Source organism: Danio aesculapii, chromosome 5 (assembly GCF_903798145.1).
Source record: "Danio aesculapii chromosome 5, fDanAes4.1, whole genome shotgun sequence".
In the NCBI taxonomy this organism is placed as follows: domain Eukaryota; kingdom Metazoa; phylum Chordata; class Actinopteri; order Cypriniformes; family Danionidae; genus Danio; species Danio aesculapii.
Genome location: NC_079439.1, coordinates 19,643,282 through 19,663,877, shown reverse-complemented (window position 1 = coordinate 19,663,877; position 20,596 = coordinate 19,643,282). Strand labels below are relative to the sequence as shown.

Genomic DNA, 20,596 nt, shown 5'->3' with positions numbered 1-20,596 from the left:
AACGTGATCAGAAATCGGGCCCGATCATCGGAATCAGACGCTACCTCCCAATCAGGACTCAAGAAGATAGACCTCGTTCTTGACTTCACACAGAAACAGAAATGTGTGCGGCATGACATCACTATGACATTATTGGCTAAATGTCCGCAAAGTAGAACCAGAAAGCAGCATGAAGCGGAGAAGGCGAGTATGTCTGGAGGTATTATAAAGTTGAGGATGACAACATTGGCATAGCAAACTGTGAGATATGTAAACTTGGAATTGCCTGCCGGGTATTTTAAGATGAGGTGCTATTTGTTTTTATTTTTAATTTGTTTTAATATTTACAGTTGCACTAAAGTCCAAAAGTGAAGAATTTATGTCATCTATTACCTAATTGTTCAAGCTACCTCACAGAAATGCTCTGTTTGTTAACAGAGTTGTTGAATGTTAAAAGGTGAATTAGAGGTGAATTAATTAAAAATAATGAACAATCTGAATCTGTTTCTTCGTTCTTCTTTATTCTTTTTTTAATGTATTATAGATGTATCGGATCGGGTTTCGGTATTGGTAGATACTCAAAATCAAATGACTCTGACTCGAGGAAAAAAAATGATCAAGTCATCCCTATCGCAAGATCACTTAAGCAAATCTATTTAGTGAGAATTCACAATTTTACATAAATGGAATGATTTTGTAGGGAAGTGCATAAAATATACAAAATTATCCAAAAATTTACAAAATAAAAGAAACTAATTAAAGCAAAGATGAAAACAATTAATAGAATATAATAGACAGCACTTTAATCTTTTAGGTGGAGTATTAAGAAATTCAATAATCAGATGTAAAATAAAATTGTATATAGTCTTCATTGTATAAATAACTAAACAATTAATCTTCATTACAGTGGGAAAGTTTATAATTTCTTGTGCCCAAAATGGTTTATATACTTAAAATTTAAAACCTATTTTAATAAGTTATTCAGTTTTGAAGTAGTGTTGTCAAAAATATCAATATTTCGATAAGAATGATACAATTGTGCTTTTGATCTTGCATTTGCTTTTTCCTCACCGTATCGGCATCGATTAACAATATTTTTAATGGTATGGTTATGGTATCAAATATAGAATTTCCAGTATCATGACAACACTGGCTTCAACTAAATATTTTATTTAAAATTGTTAACTTATTTTTTTCAGTTTTTGTCAGTTTTGTTTGCTTGTTGTACATTTAGATTACTAGAAAATTTAAATGGATAGTTCCCTTTAGTTTAAAGGGAAAGTTTACTTACTATTTACTCACTATTTACTTAACTTCAAGTTGACTTTATGAATTTCTTTCTTCTGTTGAACACAAAAGAAGATCTTTTGAAGAAAGCTGAAAACCTTGTAACCGCTAGTCAATGGTTACAGGTTTTCAGCTTCCTTCAAAATATTTTCTTTTGTGTTTAACAGAAAAAGAAACACATGAAGGTTCAAAACAAGGTTGAGAATGAGTACAGTAAACGATGATAGAATTTTCAGTTTTCTAACTATCCCTTTAAATTGATTCAAATAAAACATTTAGATCAGCATGTTTTTTGCAGTGTATATAGATAATTGCACACAGAAACGATATTGTTTGAAATCACTTTCCGAAAGATTTCCCGCTGATTAATAATAATAAAAAACATTGACAACCAGATGTGACCCTGCATTAAACTGTATAAAATGCATTTGCTTAAAATAAACAGAGCATTATCATGTAGTGATTTGCACGCCAGTATTGTTATAGGCTTTTATATTGTTATTGTTTGGTATGTGAAAGAACCTCTGCTATCAATTTTGTTCTATTTGAGGCAATCTAGCTGAAATAAGTGCTTGGATATTTAATGTGGCAGGCAACATAAACTGCATTGCCTGCTTTTAATAAAGAGAACATTATGCATTGATGTTTATGTAAAGGGAGTTTACTATCACTTATGATTATTTTATTCAAATGAATTGTCTTGAGCTTGGCGAACTTGGCAGATCAATCCCTCAATTTACCAACTTGTAGAGATAGTAACCAGTGTCGGAAATAAATAAGAGCTTGTGGCCATAATTTTACAAAAATAGCCTAAAACAGTTCTGTTACAGCGGTTGCAATTAAAGTAAAATATGAAAACAGTAAGGAGTGTCACTTTGCAGCATTTCATTTAAATCTGTGCATGTTGCATCATAATTCTTTTTAGCTCTTGTTTTTTCTCTTTTTTTGAGCTACTGAGCCTTAAACCCAAACATGCATGCTTATTTTTTTACAGGATTTTATGAACACAGTATAGCCAATCAATGACCTTGGATTAGCAACCAGTTAAAATGCAGGGGCTTGGTTGAGTGTGCAGATATTAACTGACTGATCTCTCAACTGTTTCTCTTGGGCTTCTGAATGTGGGAGCCAATCATCTATTTTATAATTTCGATTTGGCTTGTTGTTACTGGTAAAAGTTTATAGCATTCTGACTGATTCAATTAACTGGTTGCATGTTGGCAGTAGGGCTGTACAATATTGGAAAAATCTGACATTGCGATATTTAGTTTTTCTGCAACATATATAAAGTGCTCCTTCGCTATAACGGTTCACTTTTCGCAGCCTCGCAGTTTCACAGATTTTTTTTAATGCAATTTGACATTGTTCTTTTCTATAGCGCATTGTGTTCTGCATCCTTACCGGCTGTAGACCATTGTCATTCAATCTCCTCCATGCCGTGTCTCCTGTACAGTACAGAATGCGTTCAGCTTGCCAAATTTACATAAATCTTCAATCGCTAGCAGTGTGACTCTGAAGTGCTGTACTGTATGATAGCAAGTTTTCTCCGCACAATGTCGACGAAACGTTGTGCACTGCCAAAGCCACCTGCAGTAGCACCCAGATGGCAGAGAAAGATCCAAAGCATCGCAGAAAAAGTTGAACTTCTGGACATACTAAAGGAAGGTAGAAGTTATGCGGCTGTAGGGCGCCATTACGCAATAAATAAATGAAGATCACATGGTTTTGGTCTTTGGTTTCACTTTATAATACTGGACTTATTTTTCTACAAAGGTTTGAACTTAGAGAGTGTTTAAACAAGAGAGAAAAGTGTGAAAATGTTAATACATGCCCGAGAAAAGCGTATAAAGTATGTAGTGAGGGGTTTTTCAGCCTTAAAACATCTATAATAATTGTAAAAAATTAAGCTGACTTGTGGATTTCGCCTATTGTGGGCTATTTTTAGAACGTAACTTCCACGAATAACGAGGGAGCACTGTATTGTGATGTGAATACAATTTCAACAGATGGCTTGAATAGCTCTATTTAGCGCAAAAGAATGATTAATTTAGATTGATTAGGATGTAAATGATGGAGTGAAAGGATGTAAATCATGTATAAAAATAATAAGCAAAAAAAGTGAAATAAACAGTGCTATAAAATAAAACAAACAGAGTCAAACATTATTCAGGTACAGAAATTGAACAATTAAATGCAAAACTAAACTGATAGTCTTCGATAGTTTTCATTGTGTTATCTCATTCCTTTGGCTTAGTCTCTTTCAGAGGTTTACACAGTGGAATGAACCACCAACTATTCTGGCATATGTTTTACACATCGAATGCCATTTTAGTTACAACCCTGTACTGGGAAACACCCATACACTCTCTCACACACACTCATACACTACAGCCAATTTAGTTAATCCAATTCACCCATAGCGCATGTCTTTGAGCTGTAGGGGAAACCGGAGCACCTGGTGGAAACCAACACGGGGAGAACATGCAAACTCCACAGAGAAACACCAACTGACTCAGGGACTCGACCCAGTGACTTTCTTGCTGTTGTGCGTCAGTGCTAACCACTGAGCCACCGTGCCGCCCCTTCATCGTATTAATAATTTAGTCAGTTTATTCTTCATTAAAGTTACGAATGTTGTAGGTTATTGTGCCTGAATGCTCTACACTCTCTGGAAATGCCTTTAAAATGCATACAAATGATAAGTTTCAAAGTTTCATCACTCTGTTATGGTTAAACTTTGCAGTGACTCCACTAATCTTATGTATTCTCTTGCGGAAACACACGATATCAATGCTGAAACAATATACTGTGCAGCCCTAGTTGGCAATCAGGATATGTTAGGTTGTGTGTATACGTACTGTCATATCCCCTATCAGCTCAAAACAAAAAGAAACACACTGGAGTGTTACTTGGGGTTATAACGCTTATGAAAACATTATATTATAATCACTGTCAATAAAGTTACCACATATTGTTTTTTTTAGTTAAAGTAGCATAGCAAAATCACACCACTGTCTGGCCAATCGAGACGGAGCAACATCAAATATGTCACTCTTCATGGTTACTGATGATTGGGATAAACCCTCGAAACCTGCCAAGAACGGAAGAGATACTGTAGGATTTATTGCGTATCGCTTTATCTGGCTGTAATGAAATTGACGTGAGGTTAAATTGGCAGGAATAAATGGGCAGACATACAATACCCTGATCCCAGGGGAAAGATTTTTGAACTCTTCTTGCTGTATATATACGAGTCGGTAGCTTGAGGTGATGCCGTCTGAATCGCCGCAATGAAATCCTCAGCTTTGTGAGAGATGTTTGACATTTGAAAAGTGGCCTCAGAAAGAGGGAGCGAAAGTGAAAGGTTGGAAATGTGTGGAGTGTCGTCAGCCTTGGGACCAGCGGCTGAAACAAATCAGAGCAGAGGTGTTTTGGGCTCAGAATTATGGTCCTCTTTGTAGCCCTGAGAGCGCCATAAAGAACGGACTGGTGACACGGAGAGATGCTGTTTTCGGGACGATGCTGCCTCCATCTGCCGAAGCTACGTGCTTTATAGCGTGCAGCCGTCGTATCGCTGCTCCCCAGGGCCACCACAAAACATTACACTTTTTAATTCTTTTTTTTCTCCCCCCGGTCAGTCCTCTGGGGCTTTTGGGCACTGCGGTTATGTCATGATTGCTGGTGGTGAGAAGGATATGACAGAATGAACTTGATTCTTATGTAATATCTTGATAAAAGAACAGTTTGGTCTTGATTGTACATCTTAATAGATAATACATTGAACATGTCATTTTTTTGGTGTGTGAAATCAAAAATTGGTTATTTATGATTTATTTCACAGTGTTTTTGTGTAATTTGTCCTTCTTTTAAAGTTGATACTATATATTCTATTTGATTTTAATTTAATCTTTAAAAATTTTTTATTTAAATAAAATTTTATCCACATTTATTTAATTTAATTTTATTTTATCTACACTTATTTTATTCAATTTTGTATTTATTTTATCCGCATTTATTTTATTTAATCCACATTTATTTTATTTTATCCACATTTTTAAAAAAAAAATTCCACATTTATTAATTTTATTTTGTTTTATTTTGTCCACATTTATTTTCTTTTATTTTATCCACATTTATTTATTTTTTCCACATTTATTTTATTTTATCCACATTTTTTATTTTATTTTATCCACATTTATTTTATTTTATTCAATTTTATATTTTATTTCATCCACAATTATTTTACTTTATCCACATTTATTTCTATTTTATCCCTTTTTATTTTATTTTGTTTTAGTTTATCCATATTTATTTTTATTTTATTATATGTTATTTTACCCACATTTCATTTTATTCACAATTATTTCATTTTATCCACATTCACTTTATTTTGTTTTATTTTATTTTTTATCCACATTTATTTAATTTTATTATATGTTATTTCATTCACATTTATTTTATTTTATCTATGTTTATTTTATTTTATTTTATCCGCATCTTTTTTTATTTTATCCAAATTTATTTTATTTTATCCACATTTATTTTTTATTTTATCCCCATTTATTTTATTTTATCCATGTTTGTTTTATTTTATTCACATTTATTTTATTTTATCCACATTTATTTTATTTTATCCATGTTTGTTTTATTTTATTCACATTTATTTTATTTTATCCACATTTATTTTATTTTATCCATGTTTGTTTTATTTTATTCACATTTATTTTATTTTATCCACATTTATTTTTTATTTTATCCACATTTATTTATTTATTTATTTATGGCCACATTTATTTTTGCATTTATTTATGTGTCCTCCAATTCAATTGTGGCAAAGTTGAAAACTGAGGGACAATTTGAAATTTCATTGTTTACTTGTATTGAAGCCTAGAGATTGTTTTCTGTTTACCATTCATTCATTTAGTTTTTCCGTCACCGGCCTCTCTTCTTTTATTTTATCCACATTTATTTATTTATTTATTTATTGCCAAATATATATTTGCATTTATTTATGTGTTTTCCAGTTCAATTCTGGGCAAGTTGAAAACTGAGGGACAGCATAAAATTTCATCATTTACTTGTATTAAAGTGTAGATATAGTTTTTTTGTTTACCATTCATTCATTTTGTTTTTTCGTCAGCGGCCTCTCTTTTTCCTCAAGATACTGGCTCCACAAGGCCTCACGTGTGTTTTGCCTCAGTGTTGATTTGAAATGAATCACTGAAGGTGTATCTCTCTCTCTCTCTGAAGGGATTATTATGTGTTTAAACTCTTGTTGTGAGACGCAGCGCCATACCAAATCTTCATTATATTTTCACACCTTTACTATGCCGCTACCTGAGGAGGGAGAGAGACAACGAGGGAGATAAAGAAACACAATAAACTCTATTCCAGGCAGCTGCTCGAGTTTGTTAGTCTCTGTTCTGTCACTGTTTCAAAACATGCAAATGAGACTCTCTGAATCAGCACGAAATCTGTTGTATCACCACGAAAAAGACGAGAAAAAACAAACAAGTAATGCAAGAATCGGAGAGAATGAAAAATCAGGATTGCGCATTGCATCATCTCATATTGCCTTATAATGAGTTGAGGTCCAAACTCTTGCTGTGACAAATGTGTGATATTTTGTAGTTCACAGATTTATCAAGTTTTTCTCTGAAGTTACACGAGGCTAAAGAGAGTAATAGGATATGAAATTGATTATAAGGTAGCACTTCATTTAAATTCCTTTGTTACTTTTCATCATTTCTCCACTATATGATTCATTTCAGAGTATGATTAGGGTTGCAACAAACGATTATTTTAAAAGTAAAAGGATCTTTAAAAGGATTAATGGGCTAAACCAATATTATTCAACTGATTCATACTGTATGTAGGCTTGATTGATTGCACAACTTTTGCAGTTTTGCAGTGTTTAGCTCTCACTGCTGGGTTTGTGCATTTGGATGGGTAAAATGCAGAGCACAAATTCCACATGTTACTGTACTTCCACTTTCGATTTCACATGAAGGAGTCCCTCTCGCTGACTGATGATGGGACATTGTGCATGGACACAGGCTACTTTTAAACATGCACAGATATGCATAGAGCATGTAAATACGGAACCTTGTAGAGACAATATCCGTTTAGAGACTATAATAATAGTGAAATATTAATTTACATTTCCAAAACAATTTTTTTCATTAATAGTCTGCACAAGGAGTCGGACAACAGGCAGGGCTCGACACTGAAATCTGAGATATGATCATCATCCAGTCTATCTGGAATGACATGAAGAAACAGATTAAACTGAGTCAAACTAAATACAGAAGAACTTTGGCAACATGTCTAAGACGCTTGAGAAAGCTACCTGAACAACAATGGGCAAGTGTTTGAGTGCAACGTGTGGTCACACCAATTGTTGATTTGATTTAGTTAATATTAATTAATTGATAAATAAAATGTATTCATGCATTATTTTTGAAATTATCCTTATGTTACAGCATTTTACACAAGTGCCTAAAATTTGAACAGTGCTGGAGCTTTGCAGGTAAGTTTTTTTGAAGCATCTTAGAGATGTTGCCAAAGATTTTCTGGATTTTTTTCTTCATGTCATTCCAGACCCACTGGATGATAATCAGATCACATCTCTGGTTGAAGCACTGCCTGTTGTGCAGAAAATCTCCCTGTATAATTACAAATAATGACAAAAATAGTGTTTGGAAATGTAAATTGACGTTTCAAACTGACATCCCACACAAGAATATAGAGATAACCAATTTTAAACCTTTTTTTTTTTTGTGAAAATTAGTGGCCTAAGACTTTTGCACAGTACTGTACATGACATAATGTAAACATCAAAAGGTCCTATATAATGGTAGTGGAACATGACATGCTCTAAAAGTGACTCTTATGCTTGCAGAACTTATTATTATTTTTATCATGATTGTAATTAGAAATTGGAATAATTGTGCAGCCCTAAGTTAAAATATGGAGTTACACCTATTTAAACTAAGGAATTCAACAAGAAAATCAACTTTTGAGAATGTTTTAAATGAACTTTAAATACTGTAAAAACAATTTAATACTCTAAACAAGCTGCTATCAACCAGAATTCTCCCACTACCAGAATAGGAGCCACAACGGTCATTTCGACTTTAAATGTGAGACTGTATTGAATTAATTTTTTTTGTCTGCCATTGGGCGACGCGGTGGCGGAGTAGGTAGTGCTGTCGCCTCACAGCAAGAAGGTCGCTAGTTCGAGCCTCGGCTGGGTCAGTTGGCATTTCGGTGTGGAGTTTCCATGTTCTCCCCGCGTTCGTGTGAGTTTCTTCCGGGTGCTCTGGTTTCCCCCACAAGTCCAAAGACATGTGGTACAGGTGAATTTGGTAAGCTAAAATTGACCGTAGTGTATGTGTGTGAATGAGTGTATAGGTGTTTCCCAGTGAAGGGTGGCAGCCGGAAAGGCATCCGGTGCATAAAATATATGCTAGATAAGATGGCGGTTCATTCCGCTGTGGCGATCCCAGATTAATAAAGGGACTAAGCCCAAAAGAGAATAAATGAATGAATGAATGATCATGATGTCTGCCATCATATTTTTTCAAGTCATTACCCAAAAAATATGATAACCTATAAAAAAAATATATAGCCTATAATTGTGTGTGAGTTACTTAACTACCCACGAAGGGGTTTATCTTATTTTGTCTAGCAAATGTGAGAACAAAGAAAAACCACATGTGAAAATGTAGTTTTTGAAAGTTTAAAAGCCATGTCTAAAGTTTTGTTTTTTTTGCTGTCAGAAAGTCATGTTTTTGTTAGTAGAAAACTGTTAAGAAACAAAGGTCAAAGTAGAAATACTCTATTGTGTTTTGTAATTTTAACAAGTTAACAATGTTCGAATGAAATATACATATTTAGGAAAAGTCTATACTTGTCTATACGAGTACTATAGCTATATGGTTCTTTTTTTAACTAATTTATTTATTTACAATATAAAACAAAAACTGTCCAAAATATTGCTTAATTAACAATTGACTTGTAAACAATTGCATCACTTTTTAATTACAATAATTATATCTACAGCACAGTTGTATAACAACTTTTTAATACAAAATATGCAATATGGTGCTTTACAATTGAAAGGCTTTCCCGAGTTTGTTGTAATATGCAACATATTGTTTACTAGCTGTTTTATTGACATCTTTCTTCAGTTGAAACATTGATTTAATGAATAAAAGAGACCAAATTGTTTTGATATGCTGCACCATTTGTTTTACAATATTTTCTGATGTTTTTTTGGTGCTATAACTAGTAGTAAAGAGGTAGAAATAATCAGCTCATTTGTTGCTTAAACTGAGACAGTTTATTATTTCAATTTGTTATTAAAATGACCAAAATCTAAAAGTAACAGTCCTGTATTTTCTGCTTATGCAATGTTAGTGTTGTTTTATATCTGTAATATATTGTTTACTGTGTAAGAAAATGAATGTGATTGTGAACAGTAACCGTTGCATGTGTCTAAATGTGTTTTTTTAACTACAGCACCCCAGTGGTTAAACCCTTTAATTTGATCATATGACAAAAAATAAATAATAATCTGTTGTTTATTAATTATTTCAGTTCAGATATCTTTTTTAGTTCCTAGATTATAAGAAAGAAAAAACTATAACAATATATAATATAAAACTATTTAAAAAATTTGTAAAACTATAACAATTAAAACACCAGTAACAATAATAAAACAACAATCAAAATAGCAGTATAATATTCGCATCTTTTTGCATTTATTTACATTTAAAATGATGCATGGTATTACATTTATTTAATCTCCTTAAGCTGGTTTCATGCTGCAAATGTGGCATATGCATGTGTGTGCTTGTTACAGAGCATCATTTCTCTCGTTCTGACTCTAACAGTACAGATCTAAAATTAAAACAGGAAAGAACTGTAAATTTAGGGTCTGATTCACTGAAGCATTTGGCATGCTCATTCTGTTTGGCAGACTGTCGTGCATTTGATTGGCAGAGCGATCTGATAAAGTCCATCACAGACTTTACGAAAAATATGAACATGTGCTGAGGGATTTTACAATGATAGAGGTAGCCTTAGAGAAAGGTGAAGGATTGACTTTATGCTTCAATTAATCATGAGTTAACACAGATGTGCTAGAGCTTCCGTCTGGCGTAAATACCTTTCCTGACAAAATGTCATTTGCTCCAATCAAGTTGCATGACTGGAACGCAACTTCTGGGATGATTTCATTTAGCTGGGAATTAAAATGATTGCAATGTTAGCAGTAAGCTTAAAACATTTCCTGAATTCTTTGTATGTGACAGGTAACATTTGATTGAAATAGCTTTTTCTTGTTTTTTTTCTTTTTACTTTTTAAGAAACACATACAATAGGGTTTGTTGCACTTTGTGTTAGATAAATGTTTATTGCATTGTTATTAGGGCTGCACAATATTGGAAATATCTAACATTGCAGTATTTTTTATTCTGCAATATTCACCTTATTCTTCAAACTGATATTTTCTTATCATATTATTCTGCTTTGTCTGTATAGTCATGTTTGTAGAGCAAGTAGTTTGACCGTTTTCTGCCGTTTATTAATCCTAGTCATTTCTCTCATAGGCAACTGAATTGGAAATTCTAAAGCAATTGCAAAAATGAGCGCACTTCCACATTAAAGAATAAGGTCAATATATTGCGATTATGAATACAATTTCACCAGATGACTTGAATAACTACTTGGAAAAAAGACTATGTAATTTACAATTGATTGGGATGATTCTGTAAGGGAGTGCATCTGCAAAAAATATCATAAGCAATCTACAAGCATGGAAAATCTTAAAAAAGAAAATGATACAAATAAAATAAACAGAATTTTATTGTTTTCCTATGAGTAACTGTATTCAGCATACAGTAATGGAACAATTAAATGTAAAATAATATTGCATAGTCTTCGTTGTGTAAACAATTCAATAAAAATAATCATTATTAATTTTTCAAAGTTATAATTGGTACTATTTCTTATGTCTTTATGCTATTAAAATCCTCATACAGTTACAGGCCACAAAAAAACACTTGCGAAGTGATAAATTATAATCCAGACTCAACATTGCATATACTCGCTGTGCGACTATTGCGAATGATCACATTGCCATATGGATGCTGAAACGATATATTGTGCAGCCCTAATTGTTATAGTGTTATATTTATTACCGTGATAGCAGTTACCGTTTACGGAGTAAAGAAAAACATGCATCTAAGTATGTACAATCCTGAAGTCCACTATTGGTTTGGTTGTCACTTACTTGAACATGACTATAGATGAAACATGTAATATGCATGTCCAAAGCATCACTGTTCCAAACAAAATTTAACACAGGCTTATTGTGAAAACATTTTCCCATCTACATTATCGGAGAACGCGAATTATGTAGTTAGAGCTACATATGGCTGCATTTCTTCTTTAAAACTAACGCTATGCGCTACCTTTTTGTACTACCACCTGACTGCTTACCTGCATGTAGATGACTTTTCCACTGTTACCAGTTTGACTTTAGGTGGAGCAGAGTTGATCGTGATGACAGGGTTTGAGTTTAGTGAAGAAGGCAAAAAACAAACAAACAAGTAAATAGGGTGAGAACGTGGTAAGATCTGAAAACATGGTAAAAATCAGGTGGCCGCAAGGGCTTTTCTTTTTCTGGATTGCTTTTAAAAACACTGTCGGTTGGGTTTGGGGAAGGGGGTGATCGGGTCAGTCTGTGCTTTTGAAAACACTGTTGGTTCGGTTTAGGGAAGGGGGTGATTGTCAATTGGTGCTTTTTTTGAAAACACAGTCGGTTGGGTTTAGTGAAGGAAGTGATTGGGTCAATCGGTGCTTTTAAAAACACTGTCGGTTGGGTTTAAGGAAGGGGGTGGTTGTCAATTGGTCCTTTTTTAAAACAGTCAGTTGGGTTTAGGGAAGGGGGTGATTGGGTCAATCGGTGCTTTTGAAAACACTGTCGGTTGGGCTTAGGGAAGGGGGTGATTGTCAATTGGTGCTTTTTTTGAAAACACAGTCGGTTGGGTTTAGGGAAGGGGGTGATTGGGTCAATCGGTGCTTTTGTAAAGACTGTCGGTTGGGTTTAGGGAAGGAGGCGATAGTCAAGTGGGGCTTTTGAAACACTGTTGGTTGGGTTTAGGGAAGGGGGTGATTGGGGCAATCGGTGCTTTTGAAAACACTGTCGGTTGGGTTTAGGGAAGGAGGTAATAGTCAATTGGTGCTTTTTGTTTTTGAAAACACTGTCGGTTGGGTTTAGGGAAGAAGGTAATGGTCAATTGGTGCTTTTTGTTTTTTAAAACACTGTCGGTTGGGTTTAGGGAAGGAAGTAATAGTCAATTGGTGCTTTTTATTTTTTAAAACACTGTCGGTTGGGTTTAGGGAAGGAGGTAATAGTCAATTGGTGCTTTTTGTTTTTGAAAACACTGTCGGTTGGGTTTAGGGAAGAAGGTAATGGTCGATTGGTGCTTTTTTTTGAAAACACTGTCGGTTGAGTTTAGGGAAGGAGGCGATAGTCAAGTGGTGCTTTTGAAACACTGTCGGTTGGGTTTAGGGAAGGAAGTGATCGGGTCAATCTGTGCTTTTGAAAACAGTCGGTTGGGTTTAGGGAAGAGGGTGATCTGGTCAGTCGGTGCTTTTGAAAAATCTGTCAGTTGGGTTTAGGGAAGGAGGTAATAGTCAGTTGGTGCTTTTTGTTTTTTAAAACACTGTCGGTTGGGTTTAGGGAAGAAGGTAATGGTCAATTGGTGCTTTTTTTTGAAAACACTGTCGGTTGGGTTTAGGGTTAAAAAATGACTTTTTTGTAGTTTACAAAGTATCAAACTTCCCAAATTGGCGTTTTAGTATTGGTTGATATCAATCGCTATTGCCATATTACACCTTCACAAAGAACAGTTTTGTAGTTACAGAGTAACAGTATCATTTTCAAAAATGTGCATTTTAGGAACCAGTTTCCCAAATCACCCCTTACTTGGATTCATTGTGTGGATTTCTTATTGATTTAACATCACACCATTTAATGATTTTTTTTCTTTCAGCTTAATTCATGGTGTACAGAATATCCGGCTACTACGATTACAGGATGTCTCCTTGGTCAGGATTGCTAGCATAGCACAGTGTTAGTCGAGTAAAGTTGTGGTTTTGCTGTTGAACAGTCATATACAGTAGGGTTTGTTGCACCTCATGTAGTTTGATGAATGTTTATTGCTTTGTTTTAGTGTTATATTTGTTATCATGATAATTATTGTTATTGCCATGTCACTGCTTCACAAAAGCACATTTTTGTAGTTACAGTGTACCAATAACAGTATCATATTCAAAAATGTGCACTTTAGCACCCAGTTTCCTAAATGACTTTGATTTATCATTTAATTTAACATTAATTTAATTTAACATTAAACCATTTATTGAAAATTTCCTTCAATTTTTTCATGGCGTTCTAAATTCTGGCTGCTTTGATAATGATTATCTTCTCGGTCATAAATGCTAGCATAGCACCATGTTCGTTGAGTAAAACTGTGGTTTTGCTGTTGAACAGTTGTCTGATCTTGCAGTTATTCAGGGATGGGCTTTTACTAAGGTCACAGTCCTGCTTTAGTGCTATTCTGCCCTTGAGCAAGGCATTTAGCCCTGAGTGGCTCCTTTGGGACCTTTTGTGTTGGATAAAAATGTCTGCTAAATGACAGATTTCAATTTCAGTGATGACTTGTTGACTTTTTGGGTCATGTTTTGAGGGGAGTTCAAATAAGTCATCCCAGAGCACACAAAAAAAGGGTTTTCCACGATGGTTATTACACTCTGACACTCGAAAAAACAGTCTCACAAAGCCTCTAAAGTATAGCCTGTCCAATAGAGGTGGAGGCAGTTGTGTGAATGTGAGCCAGAGGGCTACAAATGACTCCTGTTCCTCCACTGGTAGAGCATGGTGTTAGCTGTGCCAAGGTCATAGGTTCGATATAATGTTGAAACGAAAGCAATGTAAGTCACTTTGAAGTAAAGTAGGTTTGTGGTGATGTATACATAAACTCTGCTACGTCACAATTCATGTGGTGCTATCATGTAATTGTAATTAAAATGATTGGTTGAAGAAGTGAAATATTTTGCAGCACAAGCTCTTGTATTTGTATTGTTATTGCCACCCCTATTGCATCTGAGTGGTCCTGCACCAATAAACTGTTGCTTGTGATATATATTTATTATGTAAGATAAATAAATAGAATGAAAATTACATTCATTAATCAAAAATGCATTTAGTTGATAAGAAGTGACAGTAAAGACTTTAAATTGTTTAAAAAAAAAAAGAAAAAGTATCATATTTTCCTCTAAATATTATTAAGCCCTGGTATACTTCAACCTAAAGTAGAGAAAGATTTTTAATTTAAAAAAAGTTTTTGTGAGTTCAACTTAGCAGTTTAATACAGCGCACCAAAGCAAAATCATTGGGGAATCCAAATTTGACTCCCAAACACCTTCAAGCTTCTATTGGTTTGTGATGATTATGAATACGGTGGGCTGGATCTCTGGCATCTTTGAAGTGCAGTTTCCAAAACTTTTATTTCTCTCAGTGCTATCGTTAAGGGGTACATGCAAACAGCATGACACATTTACAACCCTCTTATAATTTGCATCTTTATTTTAATGTATTTTTATTGGTCAGTTATCTACAAAATAAACTAAATATTGAATACATTTTAGGTGAAGTGAGGTGCAAATAATACTTTTTGGCCTTAAAAGAGTTATGAGTTAAATTCAAGTAGGCTTATTATAACCTAAAATAGACTTTTTCTGACAAATTTTCTTTATATTTTGAGTTATGAATTACAGTATCACAATACTACTTGGTATTGGGATACTTCAGCTAGTATAGTATCGTAAGATTAATTAATGGTATCACGACAACCCTACTAAATACTAAGAGATTTGATGTGAAAGCATAAACAAAACCCAACTTTTGAATAGTAGTGTATATTTAATAAATTAGTCTGTTTTAATATTCACCGTTTTTCAATCTGTTGCACTCAAAACATTTCCTTTTTACACACACTTATGCAGTTATCTCTTCAAATGCCCCTGGCCTTAATTTCATTTGTTCCTCTGTAAATAAACACTCTCATTGAATGAGGTAAAATAACAGCCAGGGGAAATTTAAAATTATAACCGAAAGCAATTTTGCCTTGTAATTACATCCAAGGTGTCTCAGAAATGAAATAAACACACTGATAAATCTCTTTCTCTTTGTCTCTCTCTGCAGTGTGTGAGAGCAGGGGCGGAGGTAGCGATCCCGTGCCCAGGTTCTCTTCATCCTTGCCAACGTACCTCCCTGTGTCCTGCCAACTGCAGGGTGCAGAGTCATCCTTCTTTCTCCGGGAGGCCACACAGGAAGTGATGCGTAACGGGAGCTTGCAGACACGCAGTGAACCCCTGTTTCTCCACTTGCCAGATGCTGGTCCAGCTTCCCTCTTATCGGTCAACTGTAGCTACGGAAACCTCACCGCAGAGTCGCCAGTACCACCAGAACTCCTTCAAGGGGCGCTGCCACGGTCCTTCCACACCTCGTCACACCTCACGCTGGGGTGGAAGGTGAGAGCGCACCTTGTGAGCCGGAGGATAGGAGTCGAACGCTCTCAAATCCAGGTGTTGTTTTACCTGGCGGGCCGCAGGTGGGAGGATATGGACCCTCCTGCGGAACTGCTCCCATGTATTCATGTTGTTGGGGTTCGGGATCCGGGGGAAGGTTCTGTATCCACTGCTTGCCGACTGGAGGGAAACCTGGGCATCTGTGTAGCCCAACTTAGCATCCCTACGAGTTGGTTCAATGCTCCTCCACCACGTAGACGCGCACAGGAGCCCACTCCCATCACGGTGGAGTTGCATTACTCCATCTCTCCTCCAGAGGCCCTCGGGAAGGAGTGTGTTGCAGGGAGGGTACAAGGAAAGACTGTAGGGCAGGAAGGGGATATGCAGAGGATTGGGACAGTGACTCTCACCACTGGGGACAACAAAGCACCCAGAACCCGACTTAGACTTGATGGAGATGTGGAGATTCTGGCACCCCCCAGCCCAGTGAAACAGGGACAGACTGTGGGATTTCAAGTACTAATGAATCCTGCTGCCACCACTGAACAGTTCACACTCAGGTAGGAGGAAATACATACACACACACACACACACACACACCTGTGGAGAGTGAATGTCTTGTGCTTGAGTACTGCTTTCAGCAGGGGGCTGTAAAAATCTAAAGATGTACCAAAATCTGTTCTTGCATTCTAAAAAATGCTGGGTTATTAAAACCCAAATTGGCTAAAATAGGGACTAACCCAAACATTGGGTTAAATTTGTTTTTATTAATTTAATAAAAAAAATTAACCCAGCAGTTGGTCACAGTTAGTCCCTTTTACACCCATAATTGGGTTAAAATTATCTGCCATTTTTTTAGACTGTGATTTCCATTGGATACACCTGTTGTACTATGGTGTAGGGCTTCTTATATTTACTTGTCTTGCATTTGTCTTTCATTAAAGTAGGTCAGCTTGTCAATGTTAACTTTTATCTTGTGTAAATATTTCACACGTGCTTTATCACAATGCTTACAGGTGGTTACACATTCAAAAAAGCTTTATGAGAGGATTTACAACTACGTAATGAGATACTCTTTGGTGTGCTTTCAAAATTAAAATGTCCTGCACATTTGGGTTCTGTTGAGATTTGGGAGTAGGTTTAAGGAATCCAAAAATATTCATCAAAAAAATCCAAGTAGTTACAATTATTTAATTATGTACATATTTTCATGAAATAATAGTACATATTTTCCTTTTTCTTTAGCTGTAAATTCATAATAAGGGCAGATTTGAAATGTTCCAGTATGTCTAAATAGTATGTTTCTTCATGTATTAGAACATTCAAATGGTATGCCCATGTATAAATTATTTAGTCAGACTGTAAAGCCCAGATTCAGTATGCTCAGTTGGTAAAAACTGACACACCAACAGACACAGTTAAGGTAATGCACTAATCCAACCAACATATGCTCATTCTGAAAATATCCCCCATATACATTTCTGGAGATCACGAACTATGTAGCCAGAAGTACGTATGGTTGCATTTTATCTGTAAAATGAACACTACGTGGTGGTATGATGCCATTCCTTTTCGCGCTTACTAGCTGATACTTACCTCCATATGGACAGCTTTCCTGCTGTTACCAGTTTGCCCAGTGGCTTACTGCAAACGTTGGCGTACACAGAGTTGACCACAATGACGGGGTTCCAGAAAGTGGGTAAGACACAAGGCAAAAAATAAAATAAATAAGTGAGAACAGAGTGAGAATGTGGTAAAATCTGAAAATGTGGTAAAAAATCAGGAGGCTGCAAGGGCTTTTCTTTTTCTGGATTGCTTTTTAAAACACTGTTGGTTGGTGTTTAGGAAAGTGGATGGGTGATTAATCTGTGCTTTTGAAAACACTTTTGGTTGGGTTTAGGGAAGGATGGAGAGTAGGTTCAGTCGATCGGTCAGTCATTCAGTCAGTCAACAGCGACCTCTGGTAGATTTACACGAGAAGACCAGGTACAAATGGCGAGAGAAATTTGACATCTCAAAAAGCGTACACAGCGGCCTCTGGTGGATTCGGCGAAAACAAAAACTGCAAAAAAAACAAAAAAACACAGCTCTTGGTATGTATTTGGTACTCTTCAGAAATGTATATAGCAGTACATTTTAAGAATGAGCCTGGGTTGAATCCAACAAAACCATGAAAATGTCAGTCACTGTATGTCTGTGTCTGTTGGTGCAGTGTAAGCTATATATATCAACTATAAGCTTGGGGTGTACAATTTCAATTTTGACCAAGTTACGTTTGAGTATTTCAGGGGGATTTTTTTGGTGATGAAAGTTAAACAGTATTTGGCTGAGTGTGTTTTTGTGTTGGAACTTCGGCTGGATTAAATAAAGTTGACACTAAAGGCACTGAATCGCTGACTTAAATAATTAGTTCAAAAACAGAATTGTTCATTAACAGAAAAACTGACATATTGTGTTTGAAATACTCACTCAGTGTTACCTTTTTTAAACTGTTGTTTAAAATTACTATTTGTAGTCCAACTTTCACTGATTTTCCAGAAAACAACACTTTAGCTTGGTGATATTACTCCAGCTATACCATATCAAGGTTGTAAAGCTGTTCTTTGCTTTGACTTTGAATGCAGGTAGAATGGTTCTATTATTTGTTATCAATGCTTTTGACTTTTTTGCTGATTGACTGACATAATCTATAATGTCAGCTCACACATCGTTAAAACCACAGTTCATAAATATTACACACTTCTAAAATTGTCTTCTATTAAGTAAAAAAAAAAGTATTATCTCTACATTGTGTGTCCCTACTGAGTTCAATTTCAGACGTCTGGCATTTCTGCCAAATCTAGCAGTGTGTTGATGGAGTGTGTGTGTATGTGTGTGGTTGTGTGGAGAGTGTGTCCATGCAGCTGAGACAATGTGGGTGAGAAATGAAAGTATTCTGGGCTCCATTGCAGATTCATGTTGATCGCATTGTCATAAATGGTTTCTGTTAGCCGCTGGATTAGTTTCAGGCTGGTTTGCAAGAATTGTGGCACTCTAAATCAGGGCTGTCCTGTCCTGTTCCTGGAGGGCCACGGTCCTGCAGAGTTCAGCTTCAGCACACCTGCCTAGAAGTTTCTAATAATCTTCAAGAGCTTGATTAGCCAGTTCAGGTGTTTAATTAAAGCTGTAGCCGAACTCTGCAGGATATCGGCCCTTCAGGAGCATAAGTGGACAACTCTGCTATAATGAACTTGAATCTTATGAATCTTAGCTCACTTGCAACACACGATGATTTGTGAATAAAAGTGTTTTATTTTCACATTTTTATTTCCAAATTTTTATTTATTATTAATTTTATTTCTTCTTCATCTTCTTCTTCTTCTTCTTCTTCTTCTTCTTCTTTATTATTATTATTATTATTATTATTATTATTATTATTATTATTATTAGGTCATTTCACTATTTCTTCATTGTGTATTTTCAGAATTTACTATATAATCCCGATCAACCAGTCAGAGCAAATATTTACACCCATAGCGCTCTGCTAATTCAATGCTAACAACACACATGCATGCAGTTGGGTGGTCTTTCGAGTCATGGTTCACACATGAACACACTGCTGCTCGATTACTCGCTGGCAGCTTTTCAGTCTGCAGGCCTTGGGGCTTTCCCAGACATATGATGGATTAGACTTATTCATCAGCGCACAGATAAAGCAGAGCTCCAGTCTACCGGCTGCACACGTCCTCTCTATCACTGCTGTTGAGTTTTATAATAGGCAATAATTAGTCTCTGCCATCAGCACGTAAGGATCATTAAAATGGATGAAGGAGCACTAACATTGAGGTTGTTTCTGGGTCTCGTATAATCACTGACAAGATTTTAGCGGGATATTTACATCTGTACACACTCATTATTACTGGTTTAAGAGTACTTGTTAAATATAATGGTTTATTACTTAAGCTGATAGACGTCTCCAGGTCGTGTTTGCATTAAGACCTATTAAGGTGGCAGTTGTGCCCAGGCTCATTGGAAACACATGCCTACATTTTTTGTTTTGCTCCGGATTAGGGTTGGGTCGATAGATGATACCATCATCCATCGCCGATGGACATTACAATGCTGAGCCTGCATTGTGATCCTCCACTCCCATCGCAGCAGCAACCAGCTTGCGAAAAATACACATGGCCCTGTTTACACTTATACGTCTTAGTTTTAAAATGGCATTCATGATCCAAGTCCACATTGGCGTTTTGTCCAGCATTTCTAGCAAAAGCCCTCCTTCTACACTATACCACTGAAAACGCACATCACATGACCACACACTCATATAAACAATCAACGCATATAATAAATATAATTTATTACATGTCTGCAATATGTATATTGCATATATTGCAATATATTGTGCAGCTTTGGTCAGTTTGATTTTTGTCATTTAATAAATGAAGAAAAGATTGACGCAGCTTCTCCTACCACAGCACATTTCTTTTAAACTGTTGATATTTTGTGCCAGTTAATCAGGATATGACGATTTTGTTCTCTTTGACTTGTTTGATGGAAACGCTGCTTTATTTGCACATCTTTTATGCGACATTCAGCGCCAAAGCCCAATCAAACTGCACTCTGGCACACATCTTCCAATCGGGCCAGGGTCGGTCAACTGAGCCTGATTTGGAGCACTCAAACTTGTCAAGCGAACCGGGAAACGTGTCCGGGCATGATTCGGATAGCCCAGTGTGAGTAC

At 35.7% G+C, this 20,596-nt stretch overlaps 1 protein-coding gene across 1 annotated transcript in view; it reads left to right on the top strand.

The window, feature by feature from the left end:
- LOC130229918 (transmembrane protein 132C-like) overlaps positions 1–16,434 on the top strand; it is a 104,779-nt gene extending 88,345 nt beyond the window's left edge. Inside the window, exon 2 of the mRNA XM_056458938.1 lies at positions 15,545–16,434. Coding sequence (XP_056314913.1) covers positions 15,545–16,434 — 890 coding nt within the window. The remainder of the gene's footprint in view (positions 1–15,544) is intronic.
- Positions 16,435–20,596: the final 4,162 nt, after the last annotated feature.